General features: G+C 38.0%; 2 protein-coding genes across 19 annotated transcripts in view; one reads left to right on the top strand and one right to left on the bottom strand.

Annotated features, from left to right (window-relative positions):
* The window catches only part of SREK1IP1 (SREK1 interacting protein 1), a 374,836-nt gene that overhangs the window by 29,930 nt on the left and 316,916 nt on the right, over positions 1–27,990 (top strand). For 6 of the 18 annotated variants that reach the window (XM_081518356.1, XM_081518341.1, XM_081518354.1 and 3 more), the window contains one exon: positions 14–102. In XM_081518356.1, coding sequence (XP_081374482.1) covers positions 14–102 — 89 coding nt within the window. Of the gene's footprint in view, positions 1–13; positions 2,402–11,621; positions 14,950–16,177; positions 16,260–20,788; positions 22,412–27,990 lie in introns of those variants that run through there. The other 12 variants (XM_081518344.1, XM_081518338.1, XM_081518343.1 and 9 more) reach the window with 8 other exon arrangements.
* On the bottom strand, positions 3,786–27,586 carry SHISAL2B (shisa like 2B). The gene is made up of 3 exons (XM_081518357.1): positions 27,111–27,586; positions 22,508–22,665; positions 3,786–6,385 (listed from the first exon to the last, which is right to left on the bottom strand). Exons 1-3 carry the CDS (start codon positions 27,299–27,301, stop codon positions 6,324–6,326), a joined length of 411 nt encoding a protein of 136 aa, XP_081374483.1. The 5' UTR covers positions 27,302–27,586; the 3' UTR covers positions 3,786–6,323.

Here is a 27,990-nt window from a genome sequence, read left to right as displayed (position 1 = left end):
TTATTACCCGTAGGTCTTATTCATCTAGTTCCACTGAAGAGGACACTTCAAAACAAAAGAAGCAAAAATACCAGAAGAAAGAAAAGAAAAAGGAGAAAAAGAGTAAGTCAAAAAAGGGGAAGCATCACAAAAAGGACAAAAAGAAGAGAAAAAAGGAAAAGCATTCCTCTGGCCCTAACAGTTCTGAAGTCTCCAAAAAGTAACTGAGACTGGCCTGAGCTATTTAAAAATTTAGTTTTGAAAATTATTTGACCTTCTTTGATATTGGCCATATAATTATGCTTTGCAATAAATCACAGCCATTTCCATATAGACATTTTTTTCATATATAGGACCATTATTGTCTGACAATATTTTAATGTGCTATGATTATAGAGTATTGAATCAGTCTTTTTACTTGATAGCCATGCCCCAAGTATGGATATTTGTGCAACAAAACTCATCATTTTTAGTATTCCTTCCTGTGTTAATGTTATTACTTCATAAGCTGATTGTAAATGGCTTTACTACAGTCAACACAGGCAATCTACCTAGCAGTAAATGAATATTGCTGGACTAAGTGTCCATCTTCCAGTGATAAAGTGAGGTAGGCTTGACACTGAAAATTTTAAAAGCTTTATATCCTATGATAATATATTACTATTAAGATAGTGAAATTCTTCACTCGGATTTTTTTTTTTTCTTTGAATGTCATAGGAGATGAAGCTGCTCTATTGGTCTTGAATAGAACTTTTTAAATGAATGGTATCAGCAGAAATATGATAATGAAAATATTTATAACAATTTCACTGTTTTCTGAGATGCCGAGTTTCTAGTACCTGCCTCCTTCGTTTTTGTAACAAAATATTTCTTTCTTGTTTAAAAAGACAAGTCTAGTTCAACCTATTTGTAAGTCTGGTAGAGATGATACTGTGTTGGGCAGGAATTTTAGGACAGACTCCTGGGTTGTTTTACAAATGTGCCATATTGGCATGTCTTAAAGAGATACCTCAAACACAGAGTTTTTTATTTAGAAGGACAACAGCTAAATCTTCATTAGAACTGGTTTTTATTGTATTCAGTATATGAATTTTATGAAGCTTGTTTCTATGAGTAATGTGGAAATTTTTTATAAATGTGAACATATATATATTTATTTGTCTGAAATAATTTGTAGTTTTGAAGCAGGTTTCCATTGAATTTATGATTTCATAATATGACCAGTTTGGGGTGTTTCTCTTACTTCACTCAAATCTCAGGAGCAGTGACAAAAATTTAGGATTAAGAATTTTATTCTGTACTTTTTAAAATTTAAGAGCCAGGGAGTTACATCATGAAAGCCTTTATATAATAATGAAAATTTTATATGAGTCAGCATTGTCAGACACATAGTAGTAGGTATAAATGTTTCTACATTTTTTTTAATTTCACAATGATCAGTGTTACTTGCTTTGCTGAATACCCCAATATCCCTTACGTCCTATAAGTTAAATACTTTTTATTGTAGCAGCATCGAAAGTCAGATAGTTATCATGGCACAGCACCAAAGATTGCCAAGTACCTCACTGTGGTGCAGTTACAAATTGGTAGCCTACATACGTAGCTGTAGGTGTATTCATGATGATGAAATCAGGTAAGTATACATAACCTCACAGGCTGGAAAGGTGTACTGATTCTTCCTTCACCCAGCAACCCTAGCTGGCATGACCTCAGTAAGACTGGGAGAGCCTCATAGCTCCTCTGAGCACGTGCTTACCAGGCGCAGACTCTAGGGAGGCTACGTCCACATCCCTGTTCTAGCACTGCAGCCACGCATGCTGTCACACTTGTAGCGTTTCTATAACCCCACTTTGTCCGGTGGCCTCCTTTAAAAGACATTCACTTGTTTAAATATCTTAGTAATTTGGAGAGAAACACAGAGCTGTTAGGTTTTGATGGGTTTGTTTTGCCTTTGCTGTAGTTTATTTTTTAAAACGTTACTTTATGCAAATACAGTCCTTTGGTTATCAGGATAAAAAAAAGTAAAAAAAAAAATTCCAACTTTAAAAAGATGATTAGAAAGTGCTACATGCAAATAGATGGTCTCATTGTATTGAGTGTGTAATGTGGTTAAAAGTGATCATTGTAGTGACACAGAGTTAATCCGGGTATTTGTAAGTTTTATTTCTGTTAATTGTAGAGACAGTTAATTGGCTTATCAGATTTATTTTTTGAATGGTGGCATAATGAGTGGCTCAGGAGAGTTGTATAAAATTCAGCCTTCATTAACTACTAGAGTTTGCAAATTAAAAGATTTCAATGTTGAGTAATTTTTTTACTCCCAGAAAAAAATCTTGGAATTGTTCCTGATTAAATTTCTCATAGTATGAGAATAGTTTATGAAAGATCTCACCTGAATAAAATACATTTGTTTTTACTAAAATAATTTCTACTAAAGTGATCTTGTTATTGTTATTAGGATTGGATATAAATCTCACTAATGTATTGTAGGAGTAAATTAGTGACATTTCCTCTCAGGCAATATGTAGCATAAGGAAAATTGAACTTAGTAGTGAAAAATCCAAAAATCCTAGTCATTCTGACTACCTATGTGACCCTCAACAAAGTCATTTACCTTCTCGGGCTTTGATGTCTTTCATCTATAAAATATTGTACCAAATTATCTCTGAGATCCCTTGTAATCCTTAATATATATGATTATCAATGTTTTAGTAAAATTCAAATAATATTATTTTAGAAATTATATTCATTTAGGAATATAAATTATTATATTCATTTAGAAATTGCTGCAGATAAGCAGGTAGCATTCTGTAATGGTAAAGGTTGAATTTATTAATATAGCTGTTAAACACATGTCACTTCTCGAAGCAGATAATTGACATTTGGTTCACATCCTTACCACTCAGTGTATGTCATTTTCACTAGATGCAGACAGAATTTATTTTTAGATTTGTATCTGTAACCCGATTATCTGAACATTTTGAGACTACTGCTCTTGAGCTAATGGACCTACACCCCACCCAGTTCCCTATTTCTTTCTTCCATATCATCTGTTGGCTAAAACCTCTCAGAGAGATCCCCAGTTTGTCACAGAATACATATCTGTTTACATCTTTGGTTCTTTGAAGCTAAAACATCAATAAGTAAAACAACTGTGTGTATCTGTATTTATGAGTCTCTCAAATTACATGTCTTAGGTTACCTTAAACTAGATTGATGAGTTATCATTAATAGTCTAGATAAATGCCATTGAGTCCTTTCTTCAGTAAACATTTATTGAGAACTTAGCATGGCAAACACTATGTTAAATAACCAGGGATACAGAGATTAATAAGACACATTTGCTTCCCTGAAAGGAATTCAGAGTTTAGTTGGTAGGAGAATCAGCAAACTCATCATTAGGTATTAAGTGCAGTAATTGGAAGACTTCAAGGAGTACCTGACAGTCTGGAGAAGTTAGAAGAAGCTGCCTAGAAAAAGTAGTGCCTGGAGTACATTTTGATTGAGGATGAGAGTGGGAGTTAGAGCAGTTCCTGACAGAATGAGTACCGTGAACAAAGCCTACAATAGACAAGGCTGGGGTGTGCGTGTCAAGAATTACAAGCCTTGTGTAGGACAGGAGTGGTAAGAACCAAGACCACCATTCTAGGTTCTTAGGTACAAGAGTAAGAGGTTTTATGTTCCATGTTTGGGAGCTTAGACTTTATCTGTAAGCAAGAGACCCCACCAGAGAGTTTTAAGGAAAGAAGTGCTACAGTCCTGGGGTTGCAAAGAGTCAGACACAACTTAGTGACTGAACAACAAACAAGGAATGAAGTGACTTTTATTGGGGTTTGCGTTCCATCCATTTCATAATCCAATTCACAGTTTTTAAAGGATGAACTTGCTTTCATCAGAAGCCCACATAAACAGTAATTTGAAAATTTGATTTTCTGTTATTTGGTGTCTTATTCTAGGCCCACTTTTCTAAGTTCTGATTATTTCTAAAAGCTACAGTAACTTAAGTTTTCTAAAAAGCTACTGTCTTCTTTATCAGACCCATCCCCAGAATTACATGCATATGTACATAATTTGGGATGCATTGCTTTTAGTTTTATTTTAGGTTATTTTTGACAGAATATATTCTGTCATAATGTTAGTATTTTTGGTCAAAATAAATCATTTAAAATATATTTTTCAATGTACAGACTATAATAATTCAGTAAGCCTTCTTTTAATATTTTGTCTCAATATTGTGATTATTATGAAGCACAGCTGCTTCAAAGTTACCGTGTCACACACAGTTGGTCCACTCGGTGAGCCCTGTTGCTCTCCCTCAGGTTCCCTGGCTCAACAGGGAATGCTCCATGGACCTCAGCTGATAAAAGTGCTGAGACTTGATTTTTCCCAGGCAGTTGGCATCCAAGAATAGTAGGGGTTTTTATGTCCACTAAATGATACTTTCACTTGCAAAGCTCAGGGTCTTCAGACCTCATTTGTCTCCTCCTAACTCCTCCAAAAATTTGCAGAGTGCTGGAGAATTGGGTTGCCTCCCTGAGAGCACAACCCATGATACATGCCCAACCCCAGTTTGCCTTTCCGAAAGGTTGGGAAGAGTCTGGGGAATCAGGAGGATTTTGTTGGTCCTGCCTGTCTCTTAAGTTTCCTGCTTCTTATTCTTTATGGCCTCTGCTCTTGTCCTTACTCAACAAAAGTAGACTAACCAGTGCCTTAACTAACTTTCTCAACTGAGATTTTCACCCGAGGCAACATCTAATTAGTAATAAAACTATTATTATCTGTGTATCAAGATAGCCAATTGTCTGGGATTTTTTTTTTTCATCAAAGCTGGATCTGAGATCAAGCTTTATGTGCTTTCTCAAAAAATAAATGAAAATTCTTTGCTTTTATAACCACATAAAATGTCATTTTTGTAGTGGAAATTTTTCAACTTTCAGACTTCACACACACTCTAAGCAATTTTAATATTTAAACATTGGCAAAACTGTGTTCCTTTTGAATTGGAAATACAACACAGGCAGTAGGATGTTGCAATAATGGCCTGGAATTATGCTGTCAGTTTAGCCACAAGTGGCTGTTGAAATTTAGATTAGTTAAATGAAAAAGTATTTCTTCAGTTGCACTAGCCACATTTCAAGTGCCCAGTGGCCACATATGGCTGGTGGCTACCTTGCCAGACAAGACAGATACAGAAGGAACATTTCCATCATCACATAAACCTCTACTGGACAGTGCTAGAATTCCTAATTCTTGATAGAAATTTTGACAGGCTAATGACCAAAAGTTTCTAACCCTGAGCTTTGCATGCCAGAGAGGAATAAAACATTCCTTACCTGCCCTCTACCCTAACAGATCAGAGTGTATTTGGCACATCTTGAAAGGCTAGTCTTCCAACTATAGAAACTTTGTACAACACAGTGGATATGTTTAGCAGAGCCAGCTTAAAATTAATTCTTTTTTTTCCTATTGAATTCCATTATGGGACCAGGTCTCCATTCTTATAATAGGAATCATATTTATGAATAAAAATCTTTTAAAGCAGGTTTAATTTGCAGAAACTGTTGTTTTATTTCTAGATGTCTAAATGGTATTACTGCAGTAGACTTAGGTGGGACCAGAGAATTAACTTGTTTGCTTTATAACTTTCATTCTAGAAATTCCTTAGGAGCTTTATCAGTGAAGGATTTTTGTTTTGATTACCCCTTGGTATACAGAAAATATTTATCATGCAGATTATACATGATGATATATTTTGTTATCGAATGTTAGTTTTTATAAAGGCAATAATACATTGTGAGCTCAGCAAATCCTCTAAAAGAGGCATGGGTTGATTTCTAAGAACTTAAGAACATGCCACTTCTCGTTCATAAGGCCACCTCTCTGAGATTTACCTTATCCAGTAAAAATAACTGCCTCCAAGAATGAGAAACTTGTGAAACGCTGGTAATGTGACATAAACTTCTCATTGTTCCTCACTGACATAGGTGTGCTAATCTGTGTTACTGATAAATTCTATAATTTCTCCTGAAATGTTAGCATAATTTCATGTAATGTAGAAACACATTAATTAACAAATAAAAGGAAGCTTACATGGAAATCTATCAGAAACCTAGTGGATATTTAATAAATTAACTGAATGATCAAAACTACAACTGTGTCTGGCTTTGTGTGTGGCAAATTTTTGAAAAGTATTATTACAAACTGTATTTGAAGTGTACTCTTTATTTTTTTGCTCCGTCTTTCCAGTGAGCTTTTACAACACAGGATTTTTAACAATAAGCAGTGTTGATTTGTGTCGTATCCATTGTTTTTTCTTGAATTATATCATCAGCCTCATAGAACGTTTAATTTGTTGAATTTGATGCTGCATTCGAACGGGGGGCTTTGCTTTTTCTATTTGAGTTGCCTGCAAATAAATACAGAAAACAAAATGAAATAATTATTTGAAATTATGACATCAAATTTTACTTTAAAATTTGTCCTTAAAAAATAAACTTCTTAGAATATTGGAAATAAGATGTCCTCTAAACACTATGGATGAGTAAGAATTGAATCATTGCAAAGTTGTTTTTGAGCATTTTCTCCTGAAGGTCAAATAAGGGAAATTTTCAGTAACAAAAGTAAGGATTTCATTTCCATGCTTACCTTTCGTTCTCTAAATTTCCCTGGAGGAAGCTACACTTTTGATCAGAAGGTAACAATTTCTGGGTTGCTTGGTATAAGTGTGACTGTCCCTATGCATGAAGTGAACAAAGCTCAAGTCAATCATAATTTACAACAATCTTAAGGCTTTGCCTTTAGATCTAATCAATTTAGATGTAACATTTAAAAAGCGCATGTTTGTTCCACAATCCCATTCACTCAGTTTATGTAAATGAGTCCAGAATGCTCAAGGGTGGAGGAATATGGATCTTTGCTCATCAGAAGTTAGACTAATAAGCTCATAGTGAAGAAATGGATCATTATAATCAGTGGATGATGTTAGAAAACTTAAGTGTGAAAATAATATGTAATGTATTTCACCAATATATACAAATTTAAATATATTTTAAAAATTTACAAATATGTGAAAGCGGTGCAAGAAATCACAGATGGTGCTATTAACCAATCCCCTGTTGGTAAACCCACAGTCTGCTTCACAAGCCACATTTATTTGACCCATCAGTGGCATGTTCTTTCCTTGGCTTCCTAGATGCCACCATTCCTTGCCTCAATCTGGTGTCACCATTGCTCCTTCTCGGTATCTCTTGTTGGTCCCTTTTCCTCTTCCAGGCATCTTGGGCTGAGGAGGGCCTGATGGCTCCAACCATTGGTTCCTGTCGCTGTCTCACTCCCTTATTCGTCTCAGTTGTCCCACAGTTTTTAAGACTATCTCTGCTGATCGTTCCCAGATACATCTCTCTAACCCGCACCTCTCCTGAACTCTAGACTCAACTGCCTAGTTGCCATCTCCACTTGGGTATCTAATAGACATCTCCAACTTAGTCTAAAACTGATATTTGGATCATTCCCAGAAAAAAAAAAAAAAAAAGCTTACTCTTCTCACAGTTTTCATCTTCTCAGTTGCTGGCAGCTCCGTGTGTTTAGTTGCTCAGGACTAAAACCTCAGTCAGCCTTGCTCCTGTTCTCTCAGCCCCACCACCCATTCATCTGACATCCTGTTGACTACACTTTTAAAATACATCCAGAATCAGACCACCTTCACTTGTACCACTGTTCTATTTTGAGCACAGCACTCAGAGTAATCCTTTAAAACATAAAGCACATCCTCTACTCAGAACCCTTCATCTCACCCAAGTCTTTATAATGGCCTTCATGTTCTCATACACACACACATTAATATACCTGACTTCATCTTTTTCTGCTTTGTCCTCTCATTCACTCTCACTCTCACCTCTTTGACCAGACTTTCATGCATGTTCTAGCCACGAGACCTTTGCACTGGCTATTCACTCTGGCATGCTCTTCCCTCAGATTATCTGTATGGTAACTCTCCTTGTTCAAAAGTCACCTTTTCAATGGGACCTAAGCACTGTATTTAAAATTACAAACTACATTCCCTCCATCCCATCCCCAGTTCCTTCTGCTCTCTACTATTTTTCCCATAGTACTGATCTTCTAGTATACTATATAATTTATCTTTTTATTTTGTTTATCATTTATTATCTGTCTCCTCTCTCTAAAATATAAGCACCACATGCCAGAGATCTCTTACTATTTTATTCATTGATGATGCAGGAAAATTGCCTTGCATGTAGCTAGTGTTCAATAAGTTTGTTGAGTGAAATAATAAGATTGAAAGTGTGACATAGTAAAAAGTTTTAAAATTGTCATTTGCACAAGACAAGGCTGAAAGTCAACTGGGAAGAAATGTTTAGAACAAATGATTCATGTCTAACATAACAGGGACTTACATATCCATATGTAAGACATTAACACCTCTTAGTTGGTAAAGCGATGGACAAAAGATATACTGCACCTCCAATCTTACTAGTCAGAAAGATGTGTAAATTCAAAACATTATAATACCATTTTTCATGTCTCAATTAAGAGCAGATTAAAAGTAATCTTTCTTGGCTAAGAATAATCTATATTTACTATGTTAGTAATCTATATTACCATCACAAAACTTCAGAAGAAAAGTAATAACACCGTATATGGTACCACTCAAGACCTCACATTTTAAACTTAAGATACTTTTAATAGTAGCCCAGAGAATAATGCCATGCATGTTTCAGGCCGGTGGGCAACATCTGCTAGCTGTAGTGAGACATCATTCTTCAAGACTTATAAATAATATTGCCCCTTTGAATGTTGTTCTATAAATCAACCCGTAGTGGGGGGTGTCCTGCTGGGCCCTAGGAAGCTGGGCTAATGGGACAGCCCAATGGGAATGTAAACTGGTACATTTATTTTTTAAGTCTAGAGTGTTCGTACCTTGTGATTTTAATGTGAAGTTCCCAAGGAATCCATGAGAGATGAGCTCTAAAATTTGTATATAAAGATACTCACTGATTATTTTCAATACCAAATAATGTAAGTACCTTAACAATAGTAGTGAAGTATGATGCAGCCATTTAATTTGAAAAAGTAATTTCTAAGAAATGTTTAATTATATTGAATGTTCTGTTAATGTTATATTGTATACAACATTAAGTGAGAAAAGGTGCGATACTATCAAGCAATACGATAATAGTTACTGCTCATACAACATTTCCTCATAACAGCTTCTCCCTACTTAAAATCCTTTAGGATCAAATCTGAATTTCTTGTTTAGACTGAGGATCAGCCCTGCTTCCCCCTCCTGGCTCAGCTGGCCCCATTCCCATTTCAGACACACAGAGATACTGACCGACAGGCTCCCAGACTTGCCCTGCTCGCTTGCTTGCTCTCTCTGCCCCAAGCCTTTGCATGCTTCCAGCTGCCCGGTATCCCTAACTCTGTCCTTTGCTTGAATACTCTTACTTATCCTTTAAATTTTAGAAAGTCTGCTCCAAAACTACCTAAAGGGGAAGGGGGACTCACTAGTCAAGAGATTTCACTATTAGAAGTAGCTTTTCTCTACTGTTTGCCATCTAGTCTGTCTTCTTATATGACTTTTTCACTTTCCTTCTTTAGATGAGTCTGAGCCTCACCTTTAAGTGAGTTCATACTGCCTGGCTTTGCCCATTTATAAGTAATTACATAGACTGCTCTCTGGAGTCAGTGAGGACATCCTCCACTGTGGGTTGTTAAGGGGCAATGTTACTGATAAGTTTTGAAGGATAGTGTCTCACTCCAGCTCCCAGATCTTACCCATATGCCTGAAATGCATGGCATTCGCTGAGCTAACATTGAAAGTATCATAAGTTTAAAATGTGGGGTAATCACAACATTTTCTAGCCTGGCAAGTAGCTCTTTGCCCAATCAGCAAGCAAAATTGTTTAAGATAAATGTAGTTGGGGAAGCTGGCGTGAAAATTTGATGACCTGATAGATTTTTGACTATTATTTGCAAGGTAGACTTTAAAAGATATTTGAGATTCAAATGTAACTGCTATAAACTTAAGTAATGGGATATATATATGTATATCTCCAGGGTATAGGTATGTATGTAATATATATATATATATATATATATATGTATATCCCATTACTAAGTTTATATATGTGTGTGTGTGTGTATATATATATATATATATATATATATATATACACACCCTTGAAACTATTTGCCTTATATACATTTGGAAAATAAAATGTTTGTAGGTTTATTTTTATTGGTTTAGCATCATTGGTACTCTACAGTATCACAGCAGGTAAAGTTTAAAAAGACCAAGGATTTAAAATATAAATTAGTTCCATATTATCTGGGCAGAATTTGTATCTGATATAAGCATTTGTTTTCTTTATTAGCTAATTATTTTTGGCTGTGCTAGGTCTTCGTTGCTAAGCAGGTTTTTCTTTAGTTGCAGGGAGTGGGGGCTACTCCCTAGTTGAGGTACCTGGGCTTCTCATTGCAGTGGCCTCTCTTGTTGCAGAGCATGGGCTCCAAGGAGTGCAGGCTTCAGCAGTTGTGGCACATGTACTCAGTGGTTGCAGCTCCCAGGCTCTAGAGCACAGGCTCAGTAGTGACACATGGGCTTAGTTGCTCCATGGCATGTGGGATCCTCCCAGACCAGGGATCAAACCCATGTCTCCTGCATTGGCAGGTGGATTCTTTACCATTGAACCACCAGGGAAGCCCTCTTTTCTTTTTTGTTGAAGTATGGTTGATTTATGTCATGTTAGTTTTAGGCATACAACATAGTGATTCAATATTTTTATAGATTATACTCCATTTAAAGTTATTATAAATATTAGCTACATTCCCTATGCTGGCGTGCTGCGATTCCTGGGGTCGCAAAGAGTCGGACACGACTGAGCGACTGAACTGAACTATGCTATACAATATATTCTTGTCACTTATTTATACATAATAGTTTGTGCCTCTTACTCCTCTTCCCTCTCCAGCATTTCTTTAAACATCTAAAATTTTAACCTTTTAGTCAAAGTCCTGAAAGTCTGAAGACTGTAATGTTGGTTAATTCAAATCCTTCATGTTTCCTGAGCTTTTTACACACTTAAATTCCTAATATTCTAGTGAAACATTCAAGATGGTTTTTCTACCTTGTCACATAAAAGGGTTTTTTGCTTTTTATGAGGATTAAACTCAGTTCATTCCTTAATTTGAGCTTCTCTCTAGGAATCCCTTAGTCTGGTGTTCTCTCTTAAGCCATCTCCAGAGCAGTCAGCTTGTTTCCATTATGTATTTTTCTGGAAACAACGGAAAGAATTTATCTAACCTGTCTACTGCCCTCTGAGATTTAAAGGCTTGCAAAACACATTGCAGCATTATAGATTTTCCTTCATCTAGGACTTGTAAAACCCCCTGTTCCTCAGCCCTGGTTCATTATGTCCTTGGCTACTGGATCCTTTTAACCAATGCAGGTACAAAGATCACTTCTTAGACTGGCTCCTTAAGGCAAGGCAATTCCACTAGCCAAACTGATTTGCTACATGAGAAGATAAGAAAAGATTTGATATAAACACCATACTGACATCATTTGAAGCAAGAACTTTGATTAGGAAGTCAACACCCTGGTGTTCCCTCTCTTCCTGCAGCTTGTGTGTGTGCGTGCTAAGTCGCTTCAATCGTATCTGACTCTGCAATGCTTTGGACCGAAACCTGCCAGTCTCCTCTGTCCATGGGATTTCCCAGGCAAGAATACTGGAGTGAGTTGCCATTTCTTCCTCCAGGGGATCTTCCTGACCCAGGGATCAAACCTGCATCTTCTAAAAGTCAAAGGTGCTTTCAATGTATATCCCTCTGGTAAGTTAGAATAATTGGGCATATTATGGAAAAGCAACTGCAGTTAAGTGGGGCTGTGGTTGTAGTGATATCAGAGTCCAGCTAACTGCATCCCTTTGGAATGATTTTAAAAGAGAGACGAGAAAAAATCTTATTTTTCCTAGTTTTCCTTTTCACCTTTTCGTAGTTTTCCTTTAATAAACAGAAACTACTGTCTTAACCAACAAAGAGATAAAACCAGCTGCCTGTTCTGTCAGAAGGTTACAACATGGATTAAATTTTAAATAAGAAATCTGTAATACCATTGGGCTCTCAAGGGATTTGTTACACATACAGGATTTTTCTTATTTAATTTCTTCTTTTCTTTACCTGAGTGCAGACTGCAAAGATCCAACATCCCTGTGCTCTCCTGGGTTGACACTAGTTGCCCTTTCTGCTGCTCATGTCCCATTTTTACTCTTTTCTTCAGTCTGGTCAACATCCCTAAATCTCAACCTTCCTTTAATCCTACACCTCTCAGCCCATCATTTAAATTAAAGCTTTGGCCTTTGCCAAAATTTAAATTCAGTTCATCAAACAAATCAAATTCACCATTTAAATCAAATTCATCAAAATCTTTCCACTTATCCTCATCACAAACTAGGCCATTTTTTTTTTCTATGATAGTTAAATTTTACATTCATTTTCAGAACCATTCCTCAGAGGTCCATTTATCCTGAAACTCTTCTGTGAAGTCTGCTCTTGCCTGCCATTTCAAAATATCAAAAGAATGCTGAGCCCCACTGCAGGTCCTTATCTTCGGGCTATCTGGCAGGACTGTAATTAAGCTTTTCTGCCACTGTCTGTGTCCTCCCAGCTTCTGCATTACCAATCTGCTACCCTATAGCAGCCTCAGTGACAAATCAGCTGACTCACGTTATTATTTAGTAGAAATCTCTCCCACCCAACTCATCTTGCATTTTCTTTTAGTGGAAACAATCAATCTTAAATTTGCACCCTAAAGGTGTTTTTTATTTACGAGGGGACATTTTTCCGTTCAAATTTAATGCAATGCACAGAACCGCAGAACTGGATCTGAGGGAAATGGTGAAGTGAGCAAAATTTGCCTTGTGACCCTGTGATCTATTGTCCTCTCCCTTCAATGCTCTGCCTTCCCCTGGAGGACACATATGTATCTCATGAAAATACAGTTAATAATTCATTGTGAAAAAAATCTTAGACTTGCCCCTCCAACAGGGAATGGACAGTTCTCTCCAGAAATGTTTTTCCTACCCTATTTTTTCCACAATTTGACTTTTTTTTTCTTTTCTGCATTGTTGGATTCTTTCAACCATAGATGACTAGCATAGCTCACAAAAGAATTTAGCTGATATTTTAAATCTTTTGAATGAATTTTCAAAGTGAGAGATTGGCTTCTATTTTGCTATTGGTTCCAATATCAGCCAGCATTGCCTAACCCTGCTCCCTGAGGAGGACTCACAACTGCTAAAAGTAGCAGTAGCTCTACTGAGCAATTTGATTTTCTACATTCTAGGAGCAAAAAGAGTTGCAGGAAATTCCAGATTCATTATTTTCAGTAGAAAGGTCCCTTCAGGAGACACAAGTGTCCTTTTCTGCCATTGAGTTCAAATTACCTCATCTTTTACTGAGGTCACAGCGAGTTCTTAAAATCTCTTTGAAACAAAGAATAGCATTTAAAAATAATTTGGCATCATAATTAGTAAGTGTTCTGAGCAGAATTTGGTTGAAGTGGTATTAAGGCTACGAAGAAAAATAGCTTGCAAAGTTACCTATAAATTTAGTACAACCCATCAAAATACCACTTGATTTTTAAAAACCTGACAGTGTGATTCAGAGGTTTATTTGGAATACTGAACATTACAAAAGTAGCCAGGAAATTTTGAAAAATCATAGTGGGAAAGAAGAGAAAGTCGTGCTTAATCAGATATTAAGCCATATAGCTACAATAATTTTTAGAGTATATTACTGGCTTAAGAATAAACAGACTGATAAGTTTAGCAGAACAGAACATCTAAAACCAGATCCCAGTATATATAATAATTTAGTTTATGGCAAAGGTGTCATTTTAAATTGACGAGAAAAAGATCTCCCAATGAATATTTGGACAACTGGCTCATTATTTGTAAAGTAAAAATAAAGGCAAATCCCTACTTCACACTTTACACAAAAATTTAATTCCAGGATTATTAAAGAGTTAAAAGTAAAAAAACAGATAATGTATGAGAAGAAAATATAGGTGAATATCTTTATATCTTAGAGTGTGGGAAGCACTTCCTCCTGGAGTAGGAAATGGCAACCCACTCCAGTATTCTTACATGGAGCATCCCCATGGACAGAGGAGCCTGGCAGGCTGCAGTCCATAGGGTCGCAAGAGTCGGACATGACTGAGCGACTAAGCACACGAGAACTTCCTGAGTATGAAACTAAAGGGAAACGACTTTAATTTTTTTAAAAAAGAAACTAAAGGGAGAAATCACAAAAGGAGAAACATACAGTTGAAAAATTGTCACATATAAAATTAGAAAGGCAACAACTATGAAAAATACTTACATTATATGTAAAAAAAAAAAGTTAGTTACTGTATGGGAAGTTCCTTAAAGCCAAGAAAAATGAACACCCCCCTAGAAAAATGTGTATAAGAATATGAGCAACAATATACCACAAAAAAATGACAAAGGAACATTAACATTTCTGCCTTCACTCCTAATTAGATAAGTTTAAAAACACTATATGGTTTCCCTCAGTGAAATTAGTAAGATATATATCTTTTGAAATAAAAATACTCATGAAACAGTGCTTCTCTGGAGGACAGCTAGCAACTTGTATCCAAAGCCTTTTATTTGTACCAAATCTTTGTTCAGCAATTCCATTCCTAGGGATTTATGCTAGGAAAATACTTCAGTGTTCAATGCATATGTATAGTATTAGTAGAAAAAAAATGGAAGCTAGTTCCAAGCCAATAATTTAATAAAGTATGATATACTCAGACTTTGGTTTCTAAACACCATTCCCAACTAAAATGAATCAGACGTCTTAGAGAAATAGCAGATTTCAGAGCTGGCACAGGAAAAAGGAAAAGTACAGGAGGCTTGAGAACATTTTGTGACATAAAAAAAAAATGCTCAAAAAATGATGGACATATTTCAAAAGGATAGGACCCAATTTAAAGGGGCTCCCACAAGCCAAATCTGGGATAATTTATGAATTGGAATAAACAATGATAGTAATAGAGTATTTTAGAATAAAGATCTGAGTCCATACTGATATTAATAAATTAAGTGGAAGAGGTAAAGCTCTTCCTTGTAGTAGAATAACAACTAATAAACACAGAAGAAATGATGAGGCTCTAAAATCACTATTTTATAGCTATCATAATAATAATTCAGAAATTATCTTGAATTTTGAATGAAAACATTTAGTCAAGAACCATGGGTGGTAGTTGAAGGAGGAACAGGATGTTCTCATACCTCCCAACAAATTACTTGGTAATGGCAAAAAGTTTCAAAGACAAAAAAATGATTAAGGAAATATGATAACTAATTATAAGATGTAACTCTGGACTAGATCCTAGATAAGAAAAAAATAGCTACTTAAGGATATTGGCAAAATTTGAATATGAACTACAGATTAGATAATGTTACTATATAGCTGTTACATTTCCTGACTTTGATAAATATATTACATAAGAAAAAAATTGCTGTTCCTAAGAAACACATACTGAAATATTTTGTTACATAGCATGATATCTGCAAATTATTTTCAAATTGTTCAGATATTATACATCAAAAGAAAGTCAATTTTGAAGAAAATCAGGCAAAGTATTAACAATTAGTTTTCTTGCAACTTCTCTGGAAGTGTGAACTATGTCAAAATAAAAGAATAAAAATGCATAGCACTCCATCAAAGTAATAAAATGGAATCATTAAAAGTGGTGTTTATTGGCAAACACTGATGTCAGTATTGTTCAGTGGAAAAAAAATCCATGTTATAGGATTCATTTTCCCCCATTTTGTTATACATACATGTATCTATAGATACATAGAAAAAAAAATCCGTGAAGGATATTCGCCATTGTTAATATCTGTTACCTCTGTGTGGTGTGATCATGGATGAAGTTACTAGTTTTTTTCTATATTTTTTAATTTTCCTAATAAGAAAGTGCATTAAGAGAAAGGTTTTTTTTTTTTCTGGGCACATAAGGATGCCTTCTAAGAAGAAATATAGCAAACCATTTTGAGCTGGTCCAAATGGTGGTTTGCTCACAGGCAGAACAAATAATTGCATATGTGATTGTTAGATTTGCTTTGCTTTCTCAGTTTTCTAGATATAATTTCTGTTTCTCTCCTAGACAACCTGTGCCTTACTGCTGATTTGTTTACCCTTTTCCATTTATATTGCTTGCCTTTGCAAAAGAGACCATCAAATAATAGGTAATTGGAGTTGTCTGTTATTCCTATACAACAATATTATTTTATTTGTGTCAAGCAGCTCTACTCTCTGCTCTTCTCATTTTCATCAAAAACTCTGCTTCTAAGAACCCTCTCCTCGATTCTCCACCATACTCCACAAGCCTAGAGTGTCAATGGATAGTCAAAGCCACAGGATGAATATATTTTATCTCCCAAGAGCATCAATTTTACTCAGAAGTGGAAAGGATATGATGTTATTATTAGATAAAACAAGTCATTATATTTGTAATCAAATTAAAAATTACCATATTTTAAAAAGTATAATGGGCATCTTCAAATAATTTAAAGCTCATAGAGCAAGCCTTTCCAAGAAAACCTTGGAATTTTGGCAGTACCCATTCCTTTCTTATCTACCTTTAAGGATTCTCCAATGGAGAAGTTTGAGAAGCAAGAATCTAAAACAATCATCCCTTTAATTACTCCCCTGTTAACCATTAATTCTTCCACAATTTATACCATGAGCCCTCATCCCAGGAGTGTCTACTCAGAAGTCCTTCACACAATCATCCTTTGCCCAGAACTCTTTGTCCTGTACAGTACAATTTACAAACCATAGTATTCTTTTAAACATTAGCATTTGATACAGGTGTAACTCAAAACACAAAAGTTAGAAAGAAAGAAAATGATTATGGGACACAATTTAAAGCCTAATCAATTGCTTAGCAATGGTGCTTCTGTACTAAGTGAGCCTGGAGGCAGCCAAGTTAAACTCTGCCTGTAGTCAGTACCAGAGACCTGCTGTTTTCAGGATCAATTCAAAATGTGTAAAGCCTTCAATTGTATACATTAAAAATAATGAACCCGAAGAGAATAAAGATACCTGAAAGAAAAATCTTGGCAAAATAGTCCAAGATTAGACTATTTTAGACTTGGACTATTGTTAAAAAACAAAATTCAGCTGAGTGAATATGAAAACCTAGTTGGCTTTATCCAACAATTCACGGATTGGGAGCATCCCACCTAGCAAGTAGAAGGGGGCTCTGAGGTGATGCAGGCAATGAAGGATTTTATAGGAAAAGGGGGAGAGGATAAGGAAATCATAAACAAAAGATTTTTTTCTGGTAAAGTCACCCTGTCCTGCAGTTTACCTCACTAGTATTGATCAGGAAATTCCAGACTAGTAGGTTTAAATTTTCTCTCCTGGGAGAGATTGAAACTGCAGTTAGGTATAGAGTTTTGGTTTGCTGATGGGCTTAGCACAAAGGACTCCATTTTGGGCCTGTTTCTTCTGTAACACTACAGCCATTTATAGGAACAAAAAAAGTTCAGTGCCTTAAGTCAGCTTTAGTATATGCACAAAAACATGCTTCCCTTTAGGCCATTCAAACTGCCAAACATCTCAATTCTAAAAATTAAAATAATGGGAGGTTATTTGTGGAATTTAAAAAGAAATGATACAAATGAACTTACAAAAGAGAAAGAGACTCCCTGACTTAGAGAACAAACTTATGGTTGCCAACGGTGGAGAGCGGGGAAGGATGTGAGGAAAGGTCAGGGAGTTTGGGATCAACATGTACACACTGCAATATTTAAAATGGATAACCAACAAGGACCTAGTGTATAGCAAAGGGAACTCTGCTCAATGTTATGTAACAGCCTGGATGGGAGGGAAGTTTGGGGGAGAATGGATACATGTATATGTATGTCTGAGTCCCTTTGCTGTTCACCTGAAACTATCACAACATTGTTAATCAACTTGGTTGTGCTATGCTTAGTCCCATCCGACTCTTTGCAACTCCATGGACTATAGGCCGCCAGGCTCCTCTGTCCATGGAGATTCTCCAGGCAAGAATACTGGAGTGGGTTGCCCTGCCCTCCTCCAGGGGATCTTCTAAACCCAGGGATCAAACCCCAGTCTCCCGCACTGCAGGCGAATTCTTTACCAGCTGAGCCACCAGGGAAGCCCAAAAATATGGGAGTGGGTAGCCTATCTCTTCTCCAGGGGATCTGCCCGACCCAGGAATCAAACTGGGGTCTCCTGCATTGCAGGCAGATCATTACCAGCTGAGCTACCAGGGAAGCCCAATCAGCTATACCCCAATACAAAATTAAAACGTTTAAAAAAAAATTAAAATAATGGGAGGTTGAGTCCTAAGAACAGATGGTTTTGAAAGGAGTGATAGGGACTTCCCTGGTGGTCTAGCAGTTTAGACTCCATACTTCCAGTGCAGGGGGCATGGGTTCAATTCCTGATTGGGGAACTAATATCCCACATGCTGCCTGGCCAAAATTTATTTTTAAAAAATTAAAAATTTTTTAAAAAAAGAAAGGAGTGGTAACTGGTGAAATCAATTTTTCTCTGAGGTAGTTTTACTTGCTTGATACACAAACATAATATTATGTTCCTAACCTTTAAAGGCATTCCTTAAATGGAATAAAGTCTTGTTTTCTCATGCTAGAACACTGGCATCTATCCCTGGGTGGAAGAATCATTGGAATGAACCATGCATATTTAACAATAGGTACAGCAATGGTCTTTAATTATAACTTTGAAGAGTTACTTTCAAATATAAACCATTTTCCCTTCCTATTCCAGTAATATTTGAATTACCTATTTTGTTTTAAACTCTCCACTATGTCTTACTTGGTTAATATCAACCAATAAGTCAGAAATCATCTAATTTAAAAGCAGCAGAAGGCAGTGGTTGTATAAAATTTTGCCTTACCAAGAGCAGTCACTCAGGAAAAGTGTATTGAATTAATTTGCTGACTTGATAAACAGTGTTTTTCAGAGGGGCGGAGTGGGGATAGTTCATTGCAAGCCAGTAGCCTCAACTTACTATGTAAGAAGTACATTAATGGATCTCCTTAGCTAAAGAGCCATAAGACTACAAGAAGGATCAACAAGCCAACTAATTCTGTTGCTGGGCTCTCAGAGCCAGCTTGAATAAAGTTTTGGAGTAGTCCCTGAGATAGATCAGGAAAAAACAATCAATTTTTATTTAGCACAAGCATTGTATAGAAGGGGCCTTCAGTGAATGTTTGATGACTATAATGGTGACGATAAACATGCTCTTTTAATCGCCTACAACAGAAGTGTGGTGCTACTTCATTGGTTCATTTGTTAAGTGTTCTAGGTGCTGTGTGCTCAATAAACATTTGTTAAGTGTTCTAGGTGCTGTTTGCTCAGTCACTCAGTTGTGTCCAATTCTTTGTGACCTCATGGGCTGTAGCCCACTAGGCTCCTCTGTCCTTGGAATTTTTTAGGCACGAATACTGGAGTGGATTGCCATTTCCTTCTCTAGGGGATCTTCCTGACCCAGGGATCAAACTGGTGTCTCCTGTGTCTTCTGCATTGGCAGGTGGATTCTTTACCTCTGTGCCACCTGGGAAGCGCATGCTAGGCACTAGGGACACATAGTGAGCAAGCAAGACAAAAATTCTTACTTTCCTGGAACTTTCTAGTTGGAATAGAGAAAAACTGGACAATAGATAAGTAAAATACATAGTAAATGAGTGATAAGTGCTTAGGAGAAAAATAAAGCAGGAAGGGGGCATGACATGTTGAAGTTAAAGATGCAGATTTAGTGATGAGGAAAGGTGACTTAATAAAGATTTAAAGAAAATGAAAGTGAGGGAAAAGCATTCCAGAGTACAGAGATGGCATGTGCAAAGGCCCTGAGGCAGGATTTTCAAGGAACAGCAAAGATGCCAAGGTGGCTGGACATAAGATGCAAGAAATAAAGATGGAAAGGGCAAACCCCCATACTTCACAGTTAGGGCTCCATACATAGAGGGCTCCATTCCCATCTATTGAAAGATGGGAAGCAATTAGGATTTTGACCAGAGTAGTGATGTAACCTGACTCAAGCTCCCTCTGGTTTCTCTGTGAAGAATAGACAGCAGGAGAGAAAGATCAGGGCAGAAAGAGGAGCAATTTGTTTTGAAATGCAGAGTCTGATATTTCTGGTTTTAAAAAGCTCCCTAGGTGATTCTTACACACAATAAAATGTAAGGACTATAAACTGTCTAAGCAATTGAGACAAAAATTGATTTTACTATTTGATTATTTGATAATCACTAGTCCACTGCTTCATGTTGCCTGTGGAGAAAAGGAGTCTAAGCCATTGGACTAAATTCAGCTAACAACCTGTCAATTCGGCCATGTAATCTCTAAACAGTGCTTCAGAAAAAGAACTCCAAACGGATCTTGGCTTCTTGCTTTGTGATACAGGGCACCCTTTGAGATCTCTACAGAGAAGAAAACTAGAGCTAATGCAGTTAGACAGTGCTGGTGTATTTGAGAAGGTTGAAGAGTATGTACTCCATAAACATAAGTTTCTGGATTCAGCTAAAGTGGGACATACGGGAAGGAAATTTCTAAATTATTTTGAAGAAAGCTTTTCACTTTCTTTTCAGACAGAAGTTAGTAAGCACCTGTGTCTTGTTCTAAATACATATATTATATATAGTCTAAATTTTTGCTAAATATATTCAATATGTGTATCAAAATAAAATTCATGATCACCACTTTTAAAATGGAATACCAGAGATGGGAATACCAGACCACTTTACCTGCCTCCTGAGAGATCTGTATGCAGGTCAAGAAGCAACAGAGTCAGAACCAGACATGGAACAACAGACTGGTTCCAAATTGGGAAAGGAGTACATCAAGGCTGTATATTGTCACCCTGCTTATTTAACTTATATGCAAAGTACATGCAAAATGCCAGGCTGGATGAAGTGCAAGTTGAAATAAAGATTGCCAGGAGAAATATCGATAACCTCAGATATGCAGATGACACCACCTTTATGGCAGAAAGAGAAGAAGAACTAAAGAGCCTCTTGATGAAAGTGAAAGAGGAGAGTGAAAAAGCTGACTTAAATTTAACATTCAGCAAACCAAGATCATGGCATCCAGTCCCATCACTTCATGGCAAATAGATGGGGAAAAAATGGAAACAGTGACAGACTATTTTTTTGGGCTCCAGAATCACTGCAGATGGTGACTGCAGCCATGAAATTAAAAGACACTTGCTCCTTGGAAGAAAAGCTATGATTAACCTAGACAGCATATTAAAAAGCAGAGACATTACTTTGCCAACAAAGGTCCGTTTCCAGTAGTCATGTATGGATGTGAGAGTTGGACTATAAAGAAAGCTGAGCACTGAAGAATTGATGCTTTTGAACTGTGGTGTTGGAGAAGACTCTTGAGAGTCCCTTGCACTGCAAGGAGATCCAACCAGTCCATCCTAAAGGAAATCAGTCCTGAATGTTCATTGGAAAGACTGATGCTGAAGCTGAAGCTCCAATACTTTGGCCACCTGATGAACTGACTCATTTGAAAAGACCCTGATGCTGGGAAAGATTGAAGGCAGGGGAAGAAGGGGTCGACAGAGGATGACATGGTTGGATGGCATCACTGAGTTGATGGACATGAGTTTGAGCAAGCTCCGGGAGTTGGTGATGGAAAAGGAGGCCTGGCATGCTGCAATCCATTGGGTCACAAAGAGTCAGACACGACTGAGCGACTGAACTGACTTTTAAATTACACTAATAGAAATTTGTATTCACAAAAATTTTACCAGTTCTTTCTAATTGTTTCATAATAGTAATGATTAGCATGCATTGCACTTTAAGATAACAATGAGACTCAGTTCCAAAAACCTTACATTTTAACATTTCTAATTTACAGTTGTACTACATACACAAATACACACACATATACACAGACCCATAGCGCTTAACTAGTTTGTGATCTATTCAAGAACAAAAACTGTCTTTTATTTATTTTTTAATTTCTTTTATATGCCTCTGAATTCTGCACACAGTGGGCACACAAGTAATGCCTAACTGACCACTGACTAATCATTTTAGAGCAATACAACACTGAGGATTAATCATCAAATATTTTGTTCCTCTGTTTATTTGACTTCTTGGGCTCCATCAAAAAACAAAATTTAAAAATTTCAACAGGATACAACCTTTATAATTGAGGGACACCTAAATAAATTAGAGTGGATTTATTAGATCAATGTATTATTTTTCATGAGAACATTTACATCCTGCCACTATTTTTTCCTTGAGCACAATCTTTCGAAGGTGTTTCATCATTAAGGCCTAATTCAACATAAATTTTTATAAAGACACATAATAAACTGAATTTTCAAAAAGCATTCATTTTTAAGTGTATAATCTGCCACCCAGGCACTGGTTATTACTTTGAATAGAGTACCGGTAATTGGTTGCAAATAATGGCTACTGATTACCTTCTTGAGTGGAAACAGCCTCTAGGTGTTGAAGTTTAAGGCCAGTGTCTAATCTTTGAGGCTTTGTATACAGAAATAAGTAGCAAAGAACACAGACGCTGATGACAAAGGCAAGTAAAACAAGGGCAGCAATTCCCAATCCGATCAGGGCACCAACGCTGAGGAAAACAGAAAAAACATTGTGACTGTCATACAAACTGGTTTGCACATAAACTAAAGGTTTAAATCTTGTTAGTGCTTGTTTCAGTCATTCATAACCAAATTATATTTTACTATAAACAACATATGATTGAGATCTACAGTTCACCTTTTTCTACCATCAAATTCTTACTGTACTTCTCTATACATTTGTATGTTAATATTACTATAGAATACCACGTGAATTCATATTACAGGTAAAAGGTCACATAATTCTCTAGGGATGGTTCAAGAACATCTCAATCCAATAAACCTCTATTATTAATGTATTTTAGGGGAAAGATTAGGTTCACTAATAAAAGATAAATAGGAAAAAAATCTAAATATGTTTAGTAGCTCAGTCATGTCTGACTGTGACCCCATGGACTGTAGCCTTCTAGGCTCCTCTGTCCATGGGATTTCCCAGGCAAGAATACTGGAGTGGGTAGCCATTCCCTTCTCCAGGGGATCTTCCTGACCCAGAGATTTCCTGCACTGCAGGTGGATTTTTTACCATCTAAGCCACCAGGGATCTACCTCTGCAAAAATACCGAAACAAATGCTTGCCAGAAGTGTAGAACTTTTATTTTGGAGATGTGTATGGGAGTTATCATGTATTAATATACAAAACCATAGCTATTACAAGAGAGAAGAAGAAAGTTTAATTAAAGGAAAGTAATATTTATGGAATTTATATAAAGTTCATGTTCAATCTGAAGTTTTCCTTTCTAAAAGAACATAACACCAATGGCTTCTAGCATTAAGGAAGAAATCTTTGTACTTTTCTCTAAAAACGCATTGCACATCTGATATTTGCTCAGCACTCAGTTTATATTCATTCCTCCTGATACAGTTAGTATAAGACTAATCATTTGAGAAATAATGCAGTTTTCACAAACCTGTGAACTTAATATTTTCAAATGGGAAAAAAAGCTTGGAAAAAAAGAAAGTTATCTTGAAAGACTAATATATAAACACATGTACTTTCATGAGCCCTATGTGTGTGGGGGTGTGTAAAGACATAAAATTATAGATTTTAACTGCTCAAAGAGCAGATACTTCTGTTGACTTTCCCAAAGTGATCTGCACACTTAAAAGTGTTTAATAGAGTATTTAGCTTGCAGTTAGTTTCATAAATGGAAGTAAATGATAAGTGACTGATGATTGATCAATTTGTAGTCACTGAAAAAGTAACAATCATTGGACTAGTCATTGAAAGGTAATGATCTTTTTCTTCATTATCTTCCTGGCTTCCTTTCAGCTTCTGCTATTTCCCAGAGATTAGGGCGCTAACAAATTTGACTTGTTCCAAAAGGGAGGGAAGGGAGAATTTGACCAGGGATACTGGGTATGTCACTGCTTTGAGAAGAAGAACAGAATTGAAAGCGAAGGGCTAAATTCTTCCCACTTACGCTTGATGTTAGAAGATAAAGTCTCTTTGCCATTTATAGGTTGTTTGCCTTCTGAGTCAAAAGCATGGAGTCAGACTTCAAAAGATTTTTGTGCTTGTTTATTGCTAATCAGCCCAGTTCCCTTAGCCCTGCACCCAAGTGTAGGCTAGGTAATTTTCTGGTTAGAGTCGGTATAGAAAGTGAAGTCGCTTATCTGTGTCTGACTCTTTGCGACTGTATAGACTGTAGCCTACCAAGCTTCTCTGTCCATGGGATTTTCCAGGCAAGAATACTGGAGTGAGTTGCCATTTCCTTCTCCAGGGGATCTCCCTGACCCAGGGATCGAACCCGGGTCTTCCACACTGCAGGCAGACACTTTACCGTCTGAGTCACCAATGAGAGGCAGAGTCAGTGTATAGTTACACATTTAAATTGGAATTTGCCCTCACTTGGTGCCCTCTCTTTCAAGGGGTTGATTCTCTGCTTCTGGCAGCCACTCTTTCATGCTTGTTTGCACCAAAGCTGACTTTTGTAAATTCTATGTATCAGGAAGGGTTAGGACTCTACACAGACATATAGGAACGTAAGCCACTTAATTAATTATTTGCTTCACAAGGCAGCTAGGAGGCCAGACATCTGGAAAGATTTCTGAAACGAAAACCCAGTTATTAAAAACATCTTAAAAGTGAAAAAGTGATTTAGTCAATTAAAAGTAAAATCATCAACTTAACTGAATTCAATGACATAGTATGGGCTTCACATGTATTAATACACAATTTAAAAACCAGGTCACATGATTTGAAGGAAAAATAAAAATAGCATGGCACTTCTTTCTGTTATAAAAAGATATTCTTCATAATCCTAACAAACTGTTTCAGTGTCATAGTTCCACTTTCTAGAAATGTTGCTTTATGCATGCAAAACTCCAGATAAAGATGCAGATCTGGGAATCTCCTAAAGTATTCATTTCAGTAAATAACTTACTGAACTCAAGTGTAGCCTTGTGCAACACGTGTTATTTTCCTAGGTTCTGAAGAAGGTTTCCAAAGGGAACCCTTAGAGGTTAGGGATTTATTTATAAGAGGAGAAGGGATGAGAGTGGGGCAGAGAAAAGGGAGAATTATCTTTCCCTCCCAGCACCACAGGGCAGTTTGCTTCTAAATCCCTGAGAAAAGGTCTGTAGCTGCCGTCACATTAATGAATTCTCTGACTTGACAACTTCGTTTACCTGGAGGTACCATACCTGAGCCTTTCTGCAGCAGTTACAGAATCTCAGAACAGATGCTAGTGACATTAGAGAAATTTTTCACAGTTGGACTGTTTTAAATTAGAGGAGAGAGCAAAGAATATGAGGGAACTGAAGCTCTAAATGTTTACCTCCCCATTGTGTTCTCAGAGCTCAATAACTAAAGAAGAACCCCGGGATTAACATTGCCAACTGATACCATCAGTTGAAATGATTTTTATATTTCCCAGCAACTGAGCTGCATTGTCAGAGCTGAATGAAGACCCCAGCAAGCTGTTCATTCTTTTGTGCCCTCATAAACCTTTGCAAGGTTTTCTATCCTCTGCTGCTTGTCACTCTTGAACTATTCAGGGACCTGAAAATCCCAGGCACTTTTCCAATTGAGTCTGGCTTGAGAATTGACAGTCTCTTCTCAGAGGTGCTGCCACCCTATTAACACCTCCAAGGACTCAGAGCTGGGTTACTATGTCATTTTCCAAAAGGCCAGGTAATATCCCAGTGCAATACAGATTTCTTCCCCAAGTAGTAAGGACAAGCTGTCACTATTTTCTGAAATTTTGCCTATTAGGGCACAACCTTAGTTTGTAGTTAAACTTGGTAAGCAGGTATTCCTTTGAGATTTTTTTAGAAGCTTGCAATGCATTAAAAAAAAAAAAAAATGACTTTACTGCTCTAAGAAGTAACATTTAAAGTCATTTGCTGTGGTCTTGGCATGTGTTGGCCAAGTTCTAGACCATGCTAGGACGCTGAGAGAAAAAGTGCTCTTCCTCGTTCTTAGCAGAGTCAGCCTCTTTCTCTCTCCCAGACATTAGCTAATTTGTCAGAAACAATTTCTGGTGGTGTGGCAGTTCTTTCCTATAACCCCAGCACCATATTCCTTCTCCAGGCGCAATGTAAGAATGAAGGTCTAGGTTTTCAATCCTTTGGAGTGGAGGGGAGGGAAAGCACTTCATAATGAAAGTATCTGTGTGAATACCAATTGAATAAATTAATATTTAACTATTATAAAATTCCCATCATGGGGAAAAGAGGCCGGAAAGACACCACCTTTGAAAGTCCCTTCATTTTCTAGCAATGGCCAAAAAGCTCAGATGTTGAGACAGGGGGTGTCCTGCAAAGGTTCTTCGGTGTGTAATCATAGCAGCTGAAACTCTTCCTCTCTGTGGATCTCCAGTTCTGTTCGGAGATAGTGTGAGATCAACTGAAAGGGCAAATTATAAAGTCCTGTCGCCTGTGCGTGCCCAAATACACACACACCTTTTTTTTTTTTTAAAGGATATAGCAAATTCTTTCTCAGGCACAAGGAGGCTTAAATTACTCAGATCCTTGGTTAACGCCTTAAAATGAGTCTCAAAAGAGCCCCTTTCCATTCAAATGCACCAAATAACTCAAATCAAAAAGAGAATGAAAACCTCCTCAAGTTATCTGTGAGTCTGTGCCCGCAGAGCCGGGGACTTGGGACTGGTCCCCGGGCGAGGGAGGGAGGAGAGCAGAGGAGTCCGCTCGGTTGCGCCCAGGGCGAGTCTCCCGCGCTCCTCACGCGCGCGCCTCGCCCTGGTCTCCGGGCGGATTCACAGCTCTAGAACCACAGCGCGACCTTCACCCGGACGACAGGGGCCACAAACGGGTTCTCGGCAGGGCCCTCACCCGCCCTTGGGGGCTCCTATCCCCCCCACCCCGCAGAGGGATCCGAGCGTGTCGCGAGGACGCGGGCGCCCTCCCTTCTCCCGGCGTGGCGCGACTGGTAGCCTCCCCAGACCCCTGGCCGCCAGCCCCCGGCCCTGCCCACCTGAGGCTCCACATGTAGCTGTGCTTGTAGGGGAAGTAGCTGCCCGGCTCGCTGCAGCAGTACTTGAGGTCGGCGAAGCCGCAGCAGTAGAGGAGGGTGGCCCCCTCGCCGCGCCGGGGGCACTGGAAGGGCTCCACGAAGCTGTGGTTGAGGCTGTAGTAGCCGGAGCACACCCGACTGGCCTCGCTCATCGCGGGCGGCTGTGGGCCGGGGGCTCAGGAAGCCCCCCGATCTGCCCTGGCTGCACACGTCCCACCCCGCCCGGCCCGCAGACCCCTCCGGCCGGGCTCACCTCCTGCGATTCGGAGCTGACTGCCTGGGCGGTCCGCCGTCGCGCGCCTCTTCTGCTCGCTCGCCTCCCCCTGTCCACATGGTGTCTAGTCGCTTTACTCGGGCTTCTCCCTTCCGCTACTGAGCGGCTCTCTTATCTGCCGATCTCTGGCCCGGTACATTTTCTCCCTCTCCCTTCGTCTGCCTGCCTGCTCACTGATCTCCACTTTCCCTCAATTCATGGAGCCGACCCCGCTCCATGCCAGCAAGAGATGGCCCCTGAAGGAAGCCGGGAGGTGTGGGACCGGTTTGCCATCCAGACAGATGCGGCCAAAGGTGTGATTCCGTTTGCCCAGGGACAGGGCAGATGGGCTCCGGGCCAACAGCGCAGGGCTGGGAGAGTGGGGTAGAGGGCAGATCAAGAGGCGCTGAACGACCGTGAGGGGCTGTTGAGTAGGACCCCTTCTTCTTTTAGAAGTATGTGTAAGACATTAAAACCTACCAATTTAAATATAAGGACAAGGGACTTCCTTGTGGTCCAGTGGTTGAGAATCTCCCTTTCAATGCAGGGTTCATCCTGAACTGAAAACATTGGAAACAGTTGAAACTA

The sequence above is a fragment of the Giraffa tippelskirchi genome, chromosome 8, assembly GCF_054371585.1.
Source record: "Giraffa tippelskirchi isolate mGirTip1 chromosome 8, T2T-mGirTip1v1.2.pri, whole genome shotgun sequence".
Taxonomy (NCBI): Eukaryota; Metazoa; Chordata; class Mammalia; order Artiodactyla; family Giraffidae; genus Giraffa; species Giraffa tippelskirchi.
Note: the sequence above shows the minus strand (reverse complement) of the source record. Positions and strands in the feature narration are given on the sequence as shown.

Bases quoted from the DNA above. Each gene is read 5' to 3' on its own strand.
- SHISAL2B (XM_081518357.1), bottom strand. From the start codon at position 27,301: ATGAGCGAGGCCAGTCGGGTGTGCTCCGGCTACTACAGCCTCAACCAC. The intron at 22,666-27,110 runs GTGGGCAGGGCC...TGTTTTCCTCAG, and splicing joins AGCTACATGTGGAGCCTCAG to CGTTGGTGCCCTGATCGGAT. The intron at 6,386-22,507 runs GTAATCAGTAGC...ATTTATTTGCAG, and splicing joins GGCTGTTTCCACTCAAGAAG to GCAACTCAAATAGAAAAAGC.